Raw genomic sequence first — 14,981 nt, forward strand, 5'->3', positions numbered from 1 at the left:
GTGTTTTTTTTTTCAAATGCTGCAATGCCTCTTAGCCCACCAGCCATTCCTAGAGCAGAGACACCTGGGTGGTCACCTGTTCGTACTCGTCCGTGATGGTCTTGGGCTCCTCGTGCCTCTGGAACCACATCATGTACTTTGTGTGGAACCTCCACGACTGCTTCTTTAAGGCCTTCGCTGCCAGGTACTGCGCCTTTGATCCCTGCAGGCAAGAAGGCAGACGGTCAGTTCGCCATGCCCCACCGGCGACCAAAACATTTCACTTGGCCTCAAACCATAGCACCTCAGTTGAAAACTACACGAAAGCCACCCTAACATATCAATGCACAGTCGACCAACAATGCGAAGATAAACTACCAACCGGCGTTACATTGGCAGCCATTGACAAAACCGATATACCGGCAACCCGTCAGCAAACCCATGACAACATACGTCGGGTACTCATTGGCCACCGGCAAGCAGCCGACATGCGTTGCGGCTCATTCAACTGGTCGGAGGTTCGGAGCAACCTCGCACGAACTTGCACTTTCACAGGCAGCACAAAAGAATGCCTGCAAGGCACTCCAATATGACTGAATGCGCTACATGTTTCTGCTGTTTTAAGCGGAACCATCATGCTAGCAACAGCAAGACCTCAGTCCTCTGACCCAGCAAGCTTGTACAGTCAAACTCCTTTATAACAAATTTTGCGGGGCTGGGAAAATTCCTCCAATACAGCAAACTTCGTTGTAGTAGTTGAGCGCGAAAAATAGATCCCGCAAAACCGAATCTATACTATCGCGTATTATCGTAATTGCGCGCCATTTGAGGGTATAGCGCGGAATATACTATGAGCGACATCAGAAACGAGGCTTCGTATGTTGACAATCGACTTGGTATCAAAAGGGGGAACAGTAATCGAGTCTGCTAGCGCGTAGCAGCTCGGAGCACATGGGGAAAAACCTCACACTGCAGAATCCAGGCATCTTAAGCTCAATGACCACTTTTTTTTTTTTTTTTTTTCAGTTTTCCTGAATGAAAATAGTATTGGAAGATGTTCACATACCGTAATTACCCGATTCTAATGTGCCTACGATTTTAACGCGCACCTGGTTTTCATGCGCAAAAAAAAATCGCTGTTTGTGCACAAAGAACAAGCAAAGTTTATTTACATGTAAGCACTGTGCTCGTAAGCATATCACTCGTCCTCACTCTCGGACAGCTCTCTGTCGCTCTCCACGTGCCACAGCATGTCGTCCTCGGTGCCGTCCATCGCGTTCGAAATTCCACACTTCTTGAACGAGCACTCAACCATAGCAGATGGGATTGTGCTCCACGCCTCGGAAAGTCATCCAGCCATCTCTTCTAGAGACACGCGCTTCAGTCTTTTGGCGGGCGTGAACGTGTGAGGGCCATTAATCAGACACTTGTAGAGTACCCGCACCCGGTCCTTCACGGGTTTGTTGAGGCACACATCCAGTGGCTGAAGCTGGGAGGTCATGCCGCCTGGGATGACGACAAGGTCAGTGTTGCATGCGGCAAGTTTATCCTTCACGCACTGGTCGAGGTGGCACTTGAATGCGTCGAGAACAAGCATCGCACGCACTCCTAGGTCGGCGCCGGGCCTTTCCCGTCACACACAGTTTATCCAATCGATGACCAGATTGGCGCCCATCCACCCTTTTTCGTTGGGTCGCACAATGACGTTTCGGGGAAATGTCACCTCTTTCGGAAGCGTCTACCGCTTAAAGATCAAATGTTGAGGCAACTTGTGTCCGTCCGCAGTGCAACAGAGCATTGTCGTCACCCACGTCTTCTGGTGTCCAGAGGACAGCACACAAACTTGTTTAGCTCCCTTCACCTCCACTGTAGTGTTGGCGGGCATGTCGAGGTCATCGGTGTCTGGTCTGCATTTCCGATTTGTCCCAGCAGATACCCATGCTTCTGGTGCACTGATATTACAAACCGTTGGAAGGCTACAAGATTCTCTTCGTAAGCTTCAGGCAGCTTCTGGCAGATTCCAGCCCGCCTCCGAAGAGAAAACCTTTTCCTTTTCATGAACTTTGTTATCCAGTTTCTGCTGGCCTTGAAGGTGCTTCTGGGTATGCCTTGGTGGCGAGCTAGTCCGAGACCCTTGATTTTCACTATCTCAGTTGTCACCGGCATCTGGTCGATTCTCAGCTCCTTCACGTAGTCGGCCAGGGCATCTTCGACGCCGGGAAACCGTCCTGTCCGTTGTGGGGATTGTGATCCCTCAACATTCTGTCGCGTCAGTGTTTTGGCGCGCCGTGGCGGCCGCGCTGGCGTAGCGAGAGGTGGCGCTGCTTACCACTGTGAGTGACTTCCTCCTCTCCCCCTTTGGGGCGATTTCCGTAACGAACCCCCGCACAAAGGAGATCGACGTGTCGCACCTTGATTGGCCACTTCGCCCCGCCGTTATCTTAAAACCAGCGGACAGCAGGATCTCGTTTCTCTCTTCTTCCTGGGATTCGGCGGCGGCGACAACGGAGAACCATCCGGCGCACCGGTGAGCGTTTACCCCGTCCTTTGTATCTTTGTGAACGACCATTCGGCCGTGGGCGATCCCCACACCGACGGCGTTCACCAGCTTATAGCCGCTGTGTTCTTGTTGTTTGTTCGTTGTTAATAAACAGTTTATCACCGTTACCAACGTGACTGGTGTCTCTGCGCTCAACGAGCAGCATGCCACGCGAGCACGAACCCGCTTCGCGGTAGAGCGTCTCGCCGCGAACGTGGTACTCCCAAAGGCAGTGGCCCCCAAGAGAACCACACCGTGGCCCACTGAATCCTTTCCGGGTCGACTTGCTTGCGAAGATCTTTTCTCTTTGCTCTCGCCAGTCACGAACACAAGTTTCGGGCACACCAAAGGTGTACGAAGCGGCTGTCTTGCCGTTCGTCTCGGCAAATAAACAAACTTTCTTCTTAAGGACGGCCTCGTAATGAGAACGCCGTGCCTTAGCTGGTGCAGCGCCTATTTCAGCTCCGCAAGTATGAGTTGTCTGTCTCGACGACGCTGACAACTGACAACAAAGCAAATCGCTAGAGCAGCTCCTCAGGTTGCGAAATTCAAGAGATTGCGACCACGATGACCACAAGACCATGTCTGTTGAACTGTTGTGCAGAGGGCACAGAGGCTACGCCGCCATCTTGTAATAGCGATGACAGTGAGACTGCCAGTACCGTGATTTCGGTTTTTGTTTTGGTTTCGTATCCGACTGTAACGTGCATGCCATTTCTAGCTGTATTTTTCTCGAAAAAATGTGCGCGTTAGAATCGGGTAATTACGGTAGTCACCACTGCGTGACGAAATTTTAAGTAGCCAGACTAGCGGTCATATTGCCAGTGCCGCCACTGGCAAAGTTTATTCCTTGCTGCGAACTAATTTCCCTCTGTCCAAACTTCCACACAGCAAACTTAACTGAATTATCTGAATACAGTAGACTGTAATTAATTCAAAATCCAGGAAGCCACGAGTTTCATTGGAATTGTCAGAAATTCATCTAAATATAATGCAAAACAAAAAGATGATTTGCCATATGAGCGGGCACCACGCGAAAATTTCCATAGCAACTTGCGCGGACGCTGTGATGTGTCGGCATGGCATATACCTAGGTCCATGTCACGACGTCCATGCAAATCGCTATGAAAACTAAGCAGATATGTTTTCCTCTACATAGGCCCGCTAATCATAAGCAGGTATATGCCACACATGAAACAATTGTGAGATGCACAAAAAATTTATTTATCCCTCAAAAATGTTCTTTATCGTGGACAGTTTAGAGAGCACATGACAACTTAAAACAATATTAAATTTGTTTATCAGGCCGAGAAGTTGTCTAATGGCCGACAAGCAGGGGACTCGTGGGTGATAAAGATGGGCACCGCGCGGTAATTTTTATAGCGACTTGCATCGACGCTGTGACATGGACCTATGCCATGCTGACACGTCACAGCGTCCGCGCAAGTTGCTATGGAAATTTTCGTGTGGTGCCCGTTTTCCGAGCTCATGGTGCCCACTTGAGCCCCCATGAGTGCGCTTCTCACCGAGCATCGGTGCACTGCGGAGAAGCAACACCCGTGGAAACAAGCTTTGCGGGCGTCTCTTCTTTGCAGTGCATTGGTACTCGGAAAGAAGGGCACTCAACGGGGCCGCGAGAACAAAAATGTATGAACTACACGAAAATCGAATTAAGAAGCTTATGAATACCATCGCCGACTGACTTTCTGGATGCGGATAATTCAGATATATGTGAACAGCGCTTTATTCTTTGTTAAACCGGCGCTTTCATAATAGAGCCGTTCGTTACAAAGGCGGTTGACTGTATCTTGAAAACGCTGGTAACCCGTACGCCAGTATCGCCATCACTGGCAAACTTGAGCATTGTTGCGCCATTTCCACACCTTTGCTCTACGCCAGCCTTCACAATAAAGAAGCTCTACCGTACTGCCAATCGCTTTCCTTCTCCACAAATTGTGTCACGATCCTTTTGACGACTGAACTAGCCCACGTTCTGCTTGTACGGGACGGGGGTGGCAGACGGAAGAGGCTCACCTCCATATAGTAGAATACAAAAAAGAGTGTCTCGGTGGAGAGCTTCTGGAAGAAGTCCACCGTGTCGCAGTGGGGCAGGCTCTGCGGGTAGAAGTTGGGCACCAGGCTCGGGTTCCTCGGCAGGTACGGTCTGGAAGGCACCGGGGGGGAAGGGGGGCACACACACATCAGGGGACGGTCCGATTGCAAGCTACGCGAGTAACGTCAACTCTCAGGGGACATCCAAACTCTGGACAGCGTAGGCGTGGAAACGGCAAAAGGGCACAAGCCAAAGGCTTCGAGTGAAAGTATGAGAACAAGCTGTGCTGAAATTCGCGTGGGAGGCGGCTTCGACCGTTTCGCCTGGCTATGGTGTCTGTATTTTGCCCCAAAAATATTGTAAACTTAAAACGGCGGCCAGAATTTCTTTTAAGGGGACACACCCCCTAGGGGGGTCAACTTTTGAACCCTTGTCTTAAAATTAATGAAATTTACAGGGTAGGCTGGTGGTTATGCTAGAGGGTGTATAACAAAATTTCAGGTTTGTCGGTTATATGAGAAGGAAATTAAGAGTAGCTTCTATCAACAACACGCCTACACTGTTTAGTTAATTTATCATCAGAAAACTATCACGATATTCAAGATTTTTATTTGCTAGCTATGTAGCAGAATGCCTAGAGGGTGCGGCTATGGAACATTTTTTTTTAAAAAAGTCATTTATTTCTATAAATTTTCTCTTCTGCAAAATTGGTCAACTCTTTGGACTTCTGTGTCTTCAACAAAATGTCAACACTTTCTATAAAAGACATCCATAAAGTGACAAAAAAGTTCCATAGCCGCATTCGTCATTAAATTTGAGTCAGGAAAAGGGAAGAATGAGCCTTCCCTGTTTTGCAATTATCAAACGATAGATTGACTAAAAGGGAAATTATACCAAAAAGTGGAACGGAGAAAAATGCATTCAAAGTGCTCCAAACACTACCTTTTCTTTAGCTTTGGCGGACAGAAAATAATTTATAAAAAAATTAACTATGCACTGAAAATTAATTAAATTTTTTGGGAATACTCTCTAGATGTTGGTGGATGTAAATATGTCCTTTTTTCAAAATCAACTTTTTTTGCAGAATTTTGTTTTTCTGGGCAGTGTCTCCCCTTAAGCAGCACGAGATGCGGCATTACTGCGGGAGCCCTACAACAACGTTTTTCACCGTTTCGCAGACACTTTAACACGCAGCCACTATAGCACTGTTTAGGCCCGCTTCGGATGGGGCAATTTCTCCCGGAAACTCGACGCAGCAACACCAGCGATACGGACCACCCGCGTTCACACGCAGCAACCAATCGCTGTGATTTGCCATCATCATCATTGATTTTTATTTTTCTTGCACTATTTAGACACGTGAATACGCGCTGCGAACGTGTTTTGTAACTTTAAATGGCAATGAGAAAACTAACTCACATTTCCGAAACAGTTTATTCCCGAAAAACGATTTATTTCAAACCAGAACCAAGTCTTTTGTTGTCATCACCGACGCGGTTGCAATAACAAATGTTCACACATTTCACGTCATTGCGGCTCAAATAGAGGACATACAACCACAGTATTACATTTCTAGATCGTTTTTTCTTGTAGCCGACTAATATTTCTAAAAGAATTTAAAAAATAAAAATTTACAAAAATGGGGTTTTTGAGAAAATCGACTTCAAACTTTCAACATTTGTTATTTCCTACAACGTTTACGTGAAGGTAGCGGAGCGGCTAGTCTACAGATCATAATGATATTATCATATCTATAATGGGCTTGCTTTGGGCTTTCTGTAGAGCCAAAGAAAGAAAATTTACCTGAAGTACAAAGCAATTACCTGTCAAAGTTGATCAAAAAGCGACCGGAGGGACGAATTCGACATTTTTTTTAGAAAACAATCAAATTCCTAAAAATATTTGAATACATCAAGGTATCTTTATAGTACCTATTAAATGAGCGGGAAAAGTTAAAAGGGTGTAGAAAAAACACTAGCGTCAGCAGAGGGTGTCAAACACGCGACCTCCGACGGCAGGCGAAAACACTAGTTTCTGCCACTGCGGCTTCTACGCTTCAACTCGAGAACAAAAAATCTGGGCAGGTTTGCGCCCTCCTTCATTTGAGAAATGCCCCCGAAATATATATTTTTTTTTTGGGGGGCAAAATTAGAAATTAGATTCTTTTAGCCTACCCGATTTGAGATGAAACCATCCAGCTATGTATATTTCTGTAAAGCTAGTTCATCTGATTAAATAATCTAATTATGTGAAATACAAACCTTAATGACGTCACATTATCACCTATAAAATTTGGTAGGATGCCCTCAGCCATTAACAAATAGCTTTACTCCCATAGTTCAGCTCTTCCTGAATTTAACACTATAATATTCATCCATATCCCGTAATAAAAAGTCCATGAAAGGCCCCATAAAGGTTAAGCGTATTGACAAAAACCAGGAAGCTGAAAGAATGGCTGCTGAAGTTTTGACACTAGAGGCAGAAAATTGTATAAGAAATCCCATATAGTAATTGCTACCACAATGTAGGGTAGCCCCCTTCTTGAATAAATTGAGATAAAAAGGTACATATTCTGTTCAGGGGAACATTACAAAACAAAATTACACGAGTACACGCTTACATGTAGGAAGGCGAAAGCCAGTCAAGGACGACCCCTAGGACGACGGCGAGAACAATGCCTAGAGAACGACGTCAAGAATGACGTCTAGGACATTGTCTAGGAGGATGTCTAGGATGACCTCTAGGACGACATCAAAAACGAAGTCTAGGAAGACTTCTAGGACAACATAAAGGACAACGTCGAGAACGAAGCCTAGAGGAGAACACTTAAGGAGGCTGTTGCTTATTTGCGAGGGTGGCCACGTTTGCCGGGGGAAGCCACCGTAGATGTAGATGCTGGTGCCGATGTCAAGGCCATAGATGTAGACACAGTCCCTCACAGTCCATCGCACGAAGCACACAACGAGGAGAGATGAAGTCCAAAGCGCATTTTTTGCACACGGCACTCCGGCGGTGATATCACGCCGGTGACGTACGATGACATGATGCTGATGACGATGGATGGCATTTTTTTATGGCCATCTCTAGGGCACAACGCCAACGCCACTTGCTTTTCACATATTGTGACAAGATGCGGTCGTCCTAGAGGTCCAGGATGAGTTCTAGGACGACAGCAAGGATGACGCCAAGGTAATGGGACAAGTATGGTCGCCCATTCAGCAGCGCATGGCGCGCAATCGTGTTTTTATAGGCTTTTTCAATGCTTTTTCGCTCAACGGGACAAGTAAGGCTTTCGCCTTAAAAACACGAAAGATGAGAGGAATTAATGAAATGTTGAGAAAATCCTTTTCTTTTTTACATCGACTGCAGAAAATTACACAAAGAACTCTATGCAAGAATTGTAACAAGAAGTAGTGTAGTTCTGTCTAAACAAATTAAGACAAAAAGTGTAATAATCTGTTCATAGGAACATTACAAAAAATTGTAAAGGATGACCAAACTGCTAAAAAATTGCTTGTAAAGTGACGAATCGACAACCTTGGACAACGGGAGGTGTCAGCAAGAACTTAACTCTACGGATGCGATTTTGTTAGGCCCTAAAAGAGACCCTTGTTCTGTTTGGCACTGGACAGCGCCCTAGAGCTGTCCGAGGCTGCCTTGTGTCGCTTGAAGAAACTCTCCTTTGTGCTGCTGCTGCTCCGGTGTGCGGCGTTCACCTTGCGCAACCGAAGGCCGTCCTTTTCGATGCTCTGGCACACGAGGCAGTCACCGGTGGCATAGCCCAAGCTTGCAGCATTAAAGCACTTGGTTGCCCTCCTTCCCCAATTGTAGATGGCAATAGCCGCAGCCATCTTCACACTGTCCAGGGATGGATTCGCGTTCTGCGGTATAGTCGCCGACCGATTATTCGGACTTCGCTGGGACCGAAAAAAACGTCCGAATAATAGAGCAGTCCGAAAAATCAGCAGATTGAAAAACTTGCCTTTATTACTTCCAAGTGGGCTTAAAAAAGCCATAAATAGTGCCTTGGTTCAGGTTACGCCTGCGTGCCTTGTTTTAGGTTACGCCTCCGTTTCCGTTCGACAGCTTTCTGTTAGCTTGAGAATCGCTGCCTTCTTTTCTAGCGTTACGGTCGAGTAGCAGAAGAACAAATGGGGCCATGACGTCCAAGCCAGCATTGTTCGAACGAGATTAGAGGCGCAAATCCACGAGCGCAAAATGGCGACTGGCGACGCGAAGGAACGAAAAACAAAGCAAAATGATAATAATGATGATGCTGATGACGTGCAACTAAATGGGAAAAAAAGGGCTCAGATAGCGTCACCCAGCGGTAGGACTCAGGAGTGCTCAAGTAGCACTGCCAAACCAAGCCAATCCCTTGGCAGCCAAAATAAAATTCAAAATGGCCGCTTCTCGATGGTGTTTTCCGCTGATCGCTCGCGACGATTTTGTCCGAATAATTGAACTTTCCGACTTCAAGCTGTCCGAAACATTGGTCATGAATATACACTATTTCTATGGGGTAAGTCACGGTTCCACCTTTACGTCCAAAATATAGAACAAGTCCAAATTATCGGAGTCCGAAAAAACGGTTGGCGACTCTATCTGTGTCCAGGTCACTGAGCGCAAGCTCTCGCTGGTATTTTGTGTCTTGCCCTCACTGCACCGTGCCAGCAGGTCTTCGTTGCTCAGCCTCTCCAACACTGGCTCAAGTGCAGCTTGGACACAGTCCGGAAGAGGATCCTTGTTTGGTGGAGGGCGCTGACAGTTTGCCAAGGCCTTGTCCAAGACACGGCTCCATCAGGGGACTTCCCGTCGTTTGGGGGTACTGTCAGTTTTTGTCACCTGGAGGAGGGTGGATTCCACTGCTTTTTTCGTTCTTGGAACATCATGGCTGTTGCTCCTGAGGGTACAGCCATAGTAGTTTTTGTATCCTCTTGATCTTATCCCACGTCAGCTTGATCCTTCCTAGTGTTTCGCCTTGAGCTTATCTCTCCTCCAACGAGGGCGCACAAGGCAGCCCCCATCCGCTTCTGGACGTGGTTGATACAATCCTTTTTGTCAATCTTGATAAAACCGTACACCTTGGCTTCGGACAAAGCATGAAATGGCCGACTGTCTCCATCCGAAAGGACGGCGGTGTACCATAGTCCATCCTAGGCTACGGACCTCTGGAACATTGTTAGCGCAGCCTCCGCCTCCCTTCGGCCAGCGTTACATTCAATGTTCCTCTGGCAGTCGTGGCTTGCGTACCAGTCACTGCAGCCTTCGTCTTCTGGATTCCGTCCCAGGGCGCATCCGAGGCAAAAGTTTGAATAGACAATGTGATCGATGACGAGGCCGGTGTACAGATCAATGATGCAGCCTACACCGATGTGCGAGCTGCGTCCTTGGGTCATCCAGGATCCATCCAAGACGACGTTGATGCTGCCGATGGGGTTCATGAAGTCTGCGTACAGCTCCTTCACCACTGCAACACTCGTGGCTTCACTTGCTGTCGTTGTGCTCTCACAAGCTCGCACAAACATTTTCAGGTGCCCCTGGTAAGTCTTGTGATGCCAGCCCAGATGGAATAATTTCATGCAGGCACGTAAGTCCACAAGGGCTGTCACCCCTTTACCTATCGATTGTATTCCTCTCATGGCCCTCATGTTGACTTCTAACAAAACGATTGTGGCCGTTCCCGCAGCTCTAGGAGACGAGAACTGCTTTTTCAGGAAGTCCCATCCACACTTCGCTTGGGCAACAAGGTCTTTCGGGACTTTCCTGTCGACGACAATGAACTGGAGCCCAGTATCGCTTGTATGGCATGATGCGTTGGTTCCAAGAAGATCAAAGTTCCACTGGGTCGCCGACTTTTTTGACAAGACACGCTTGCTTTGCTCCGATCGGCAGGCACATTGCACCTGCTCAGCAGGATAGTATGCGGCATCGACGCGAACTGCGCTAGCAAAACTTGAGGAGTTTGTGCCTTATATACTTTACCGGGTACACTCACCGATGTTCCCGGCGGGTCCAGCGAGTCCGACACTGCCGAAGATTGTCACAGCACATGTGCGGACGACGTCTTCGTTTTTCTTTGTTCCAGGCATTTCGTCTCTTTCGTCGAACCGTCTGCCGCATGCTTTTTTCCAACCGAGCGTCCCCCGGCATTTTGATCACTCCAAGCAATTCCCACAGCCTTGTAGCAAGGGAAACAAACGATGTCAAGCGCAAACGGCAACCGATACCTGCACTCGGCCGCCGAGCGAACAAAGGAAACGAGCCGAGGTGGACCAGATGACACCGTCGACGCTTACAACTCGACATTTCCCGCGACAGGCGCAGCGAGAGGAGGGAAGGAGTAAAAGTGTGGGGGGGGGGGGGCACGTCTTGCCAATGGCAGAAGCACGTGGCCCGGCACGACTGTACCGTACGCGCGCCGGCCAATGAGCGATTGCTATTCGATCCTCGGAAACTAGCGATGTGGGCGTACTCCAAGGTTGCCAGGATAGTGAATGATATGGAAATGTTGGGGAGACGACCAGCTATGCAACAAGACCAAGATGGCGGCGATCAAGCGATCGATAGTGGAACAATGGAGGCACGAAGTTTGACAAAGCTTTGCTTGAAAGTCGCGATTTCAGCACTGCGGAGGCACCGTAATTATTATTTTTTGAGTACTTGGAGGTCGCATTAGAAACTCAAACTTCGTAGGCAGGTACTTTAGACTACATTCAGCCCAAATGTAAGGTTTTCGGAAAATGCCATATTTCATGTCTTTTGGCCATTTCAAGACCCGCGCCTCCCCTTAAATGTCAAAATTGGCAGTCGCGACGCTCCTCCCATCTCCCTCGATGAAAGCAGAACGCGCCACACTCGAGACGTCGCAGCGAACGTTTGGCCCGTCCCGAAAGGCCGACCACGTCGCCGACAGACGGCAGCGCGTCGCGAAACGGGCCCGTTCCAGAAAGGCCTCGCATGCCGGTGGAAAAGCAGAAATGCGACGACTAAAACGAGCAAAAAGAGAAGCCGCTGCCCACCGTAAGCGCTCAGAGTCCGACGGATGGGGCATGTGCAGCGCGGCCGCCTCCAGCAGGTGGAGGTGGTAGAAGCACTCCTTGGACAGGGGGGCGGGCCCCAGCGGGGCCACGCCCAGGAGGGGAGGGATGTGCGCCTCCGCCGTGGGCGCCCCGCACGACTGCTGGGTGGCCACCACCCCCGAGGGGGCGGAGCCTCCCAGTAACGGGGGCGTGGCCGAGGGCGGGGCTTGAGACGGGCCCTTGGGGGGCACCATGTGCTGGGAGAGACCCTCGAACAACGCTGCAGAAAACAGAAAAAAGACGAAGCAATGACATCTACGGTTCGCTTAATGCGCGGGCGAAGCCGAAAACGTGCTTCGTTTCGGCTCAAGTCCAGACGCAGCCGACGCCAAGAGCTAAGGAACCAACCAAGCGGTGTCAAAAGCGCAAGTCACTGGGCCTTTTCTGTTTGGTTGGTTCAGCGACAATAAACACGCAAAGAAATGGGACGAACACCAGGATGGTGACCTTTTAATTAACATTGTCCGATAGGCCCCATCAGCTGCGTCTGGGCCAAAAGGCAATTCTTTTAAAAACAAATAAAGGCCGATTTTTTCAGCTACCCCAACTAACTACATATTTGGAATCGCCGGCCTTTATCCTTTCCAGTATGCTACGGTAGCCTAGCGGTAATTCAAACTCTGACCCATTTCACACTTCCACTTAATTCAAGCAAATTTCAAAATTTTGATTGTCCCGTTATTTTTTTTTTTTATGCCATTCACAAGCCCCTAATTTGATCGGTGTTTTCAAGCGGTTTATACTTTTTGTTCTCACGGTACCAATGAGCGTGCTTCTTTGCAATCGTTGGGGCACTCCAGAGAGGGAACCCACGCGGAGCATGCTTTTGCAGGTGTTGCTTCTCCGCAGTGCAACGGCGCTCGGTGAAAGTGCAGTCAACGGGGCTCAAGCAGGGCACCGTGAGCTATGAAATAGGGCACCGGATGGAAATTTCCATAGCAACTTGCACGGACGCAGTGACATGGCGGCGTGGCATAGGTCTATGCCACAGCGTCCGTGCAAGTAGCTGTGAAAACTGTCGCGCAGTGCCCGTTTTCATTGTTCATGAATCCCCTTTATAACATGTCACATTAGTTGTTTCTTTTTGTTTTGTTTCTTAAATGTTTTGTTAAAGAATATTCTGATCTACATTTTGTAGCATAATTAGCGATGTGACGAAAATTGACGAATTTTATAATGCTCGGAGCCTCGCGCCATCTGTCGTGTGGTAAACGAAGCAAGAAAAAGATAAGACTGCCCCTGCGCTGTTCCTGCTATCTGCTGAAAAAACAGATAGATAGCGGTGCTGATCATCAACGTGGTCGGCATGATGAAAGCTCATTTCTGAATCGACGTGGTGGAAGCTCAGCGATGATGGCCCAGCACGTCTAAGAAAGGAAGATCCATCTACTCATGCAGCAAATTTGTGGTGGCACCCTTGAGACAGTAGAAACCCTTGTTCCGTCATGTTTTTTTACTTCAACAATAATGGTGCTCTCTTAGTATGTTTCCCCGAACATCGCCTAGATTATTTTGCGCATTCCATGCGTGTGCTCCAGTTATAGGTATTACTGGTGCGTACTCTATTTAAAGGCGTGTATGAAGGGTACAAACTTCGACGCATTTTTATCACCCGAGAAAAGTGACAAGTGTTAGCATTCCTGAACTCTCGCAACGTCTATGTGATCACGAAATAATATTTCTATGTTGCTATATCGCTGCTAAGATTACATTGTCTTTTGCAATCGTCTAAAAGGCGTGTGGCGAGATTTGCACTATCGGTAAAGTTGTGTGTTAAAGTTGTGATCGTCCAAGACGGCGTACCGCATTTTTTCCCTTTTCATCCACTCTGCCCTGTGAGCCTATCCTGACAAAATAAAAATTACTAAAGCTTCAGCCCATAGAAAACTCGATCCCTTTTCTGCTACGCCAGCGAGTGGCACTGTGTCGTCTTTTTTTTAGAGGCACTATGGAAAAAGCCGCCAACCTGCTGCGCTTGTTGCAGTGATTGCAGGAGTGTGTATGCACGGCGCAAATCGGTTGTTCCGGTCGCTCCGGTCGCAATGGACGCAGTCATAGTTAACACACTCGTTGCAAGTGTCCGAATCATAGTTTCTGCAGTTTGGTGCTTAAAAAGAATCGGCTGCAGTTTCACCACTAGCCACTCGAACCACGTCGAAGCACTTGGTGAAGGCTCATTGGTTTAAGAGACTCCAGGCCTAATGTCATCCGTGTATGCTCAGAACATTCCGTACATGGGGGTCGCCACCACTCCTTGTCGTCCGATTCGGACGGGGAACTGGAGTCTTCGTCGAAGACTTGCCGCACTTTCCAATAGGCATACCGGCGTGTGGGACCAGTCCCATGCCGCCGCTATAGCGCAACATATCCAATTGAATTTCGCTCCACTGCGACGTGTCCATGGCTATTGCGGTATCAGAGATGCCGATTCACAAAACGTGTCAATGCATCGACGCCATCAGTGCAGTAAAACCCTGTGGTAAAACCTCCCAGCTCACTGCCAGCTCACCCTCACACTCCCATTCTCATACTGCCGAGAGAACTTTCGGTTCCGGTGCTAGAGCATGTCGTGACCGTCAAAATTACACCGCGGCTTGTTTTGCAGCGAGTGCAAGGGAAAGAAAAACTCAACATTTCATTAATTTTTCGCATAGAAGCGAATAAACTGAAACGAAAAGGGATGCCTGTTCGGCGTTCAGCGAACATTGAAGGTTTAATGTAGAAGTTGTTTGGCAAAAGCACAAAAGTCATTTCATGGTCTCTTTAATCCAAAATGAAGTGTGAATAGGAGCACGAGCATTTTCCCTCAAAGGTGCTCTGCTCCATTCAGCCCTAAGCTTACAGAGCGATGGAAGCCACAGGCTTGTCGAAGTGGTTGTGTGTCTAAGTTTCGCCGCGTGATTACATTTTCACACGTACCGACCCTGGAAGAATGGGCTCAGGTGATGAAAGGGAGGAGACAGCCGATTGGTCCGGCGAGTGCTTAGCTCTCATCGCACATTTAGCTTGGGGGTGAACAAAGCATAGCGCTGCACAAGGAGTTACGACCGTAGATAGACTGTTGCAAGAAGTGTGGTTTAGTGCCCCCTTTAAACTGGGCTCCCCAGAGGTTCCCCAAACTCCCCTAATTCCTTGACCGCCCCTACCCCAGGGTAAAGTGTTTTTTTCAGTTCAAGCGCTATATTAACAGATCCGAGCCATTTAATAATGCGTAGTAATGCGCCAAATAGTACCAACCAGGATGTCCACCATTCTGTACAACGCCTGTAGGCTCGCCAATTACTTTACAACAACAACGCTGAGATCAGCTCAGCCATTCAGAGAAATA

General features: G+C 48.2%; 1 protein-coding gene across 1 annotated transcript in view; it reads right to left on the reverse strand.

Moving 5' to 3' along the window:
* The window catches only part of LOC8053757 (CCR4-NOT transcription complex subunit 3), a 45,326-nt gene that overhangs the window by 3,218 nt on the left and 27,127 nt on the right, over positions 1–14,981 (reverse strand). Inside the window, exons 13-15 of the mRNA XM_029993883.4 lie at positions 11,594–11,873; positions 4,553–4,682; positions 77–202 (exon numbers count right to left, since the gene is read on the reverse strand). Of these exons, the coding sequence (XP_029849743.3) occupies positions 77–202; positions 4,553–4,682; positions 11,594–11,873 (536 nt within the window). The remainder of the gene's footprint in view (positions 1–76; positions 203–4,552; positions 4,683–11,593; positions 11,874–14,981) is intronic.

This window comes from Ixodes scapularis, unplaced genomic scaffold (genome assembly GCF_016920785.2).
Source record: "Ixodes scapularis isolate PalLabHiFi unplaced genomic scaffold, ASM1692078v2 PGA_scaffold6__148_contigs__length_123643588, whole genome shotgun sequence".
Taxonomy (NCBI): domain Eukaryota; kingdom Metazoa; phylum Arthropoda; class Arachnida; order Ixodida; family Ixodidae; genus Ixodes; species Ixodes scapularis.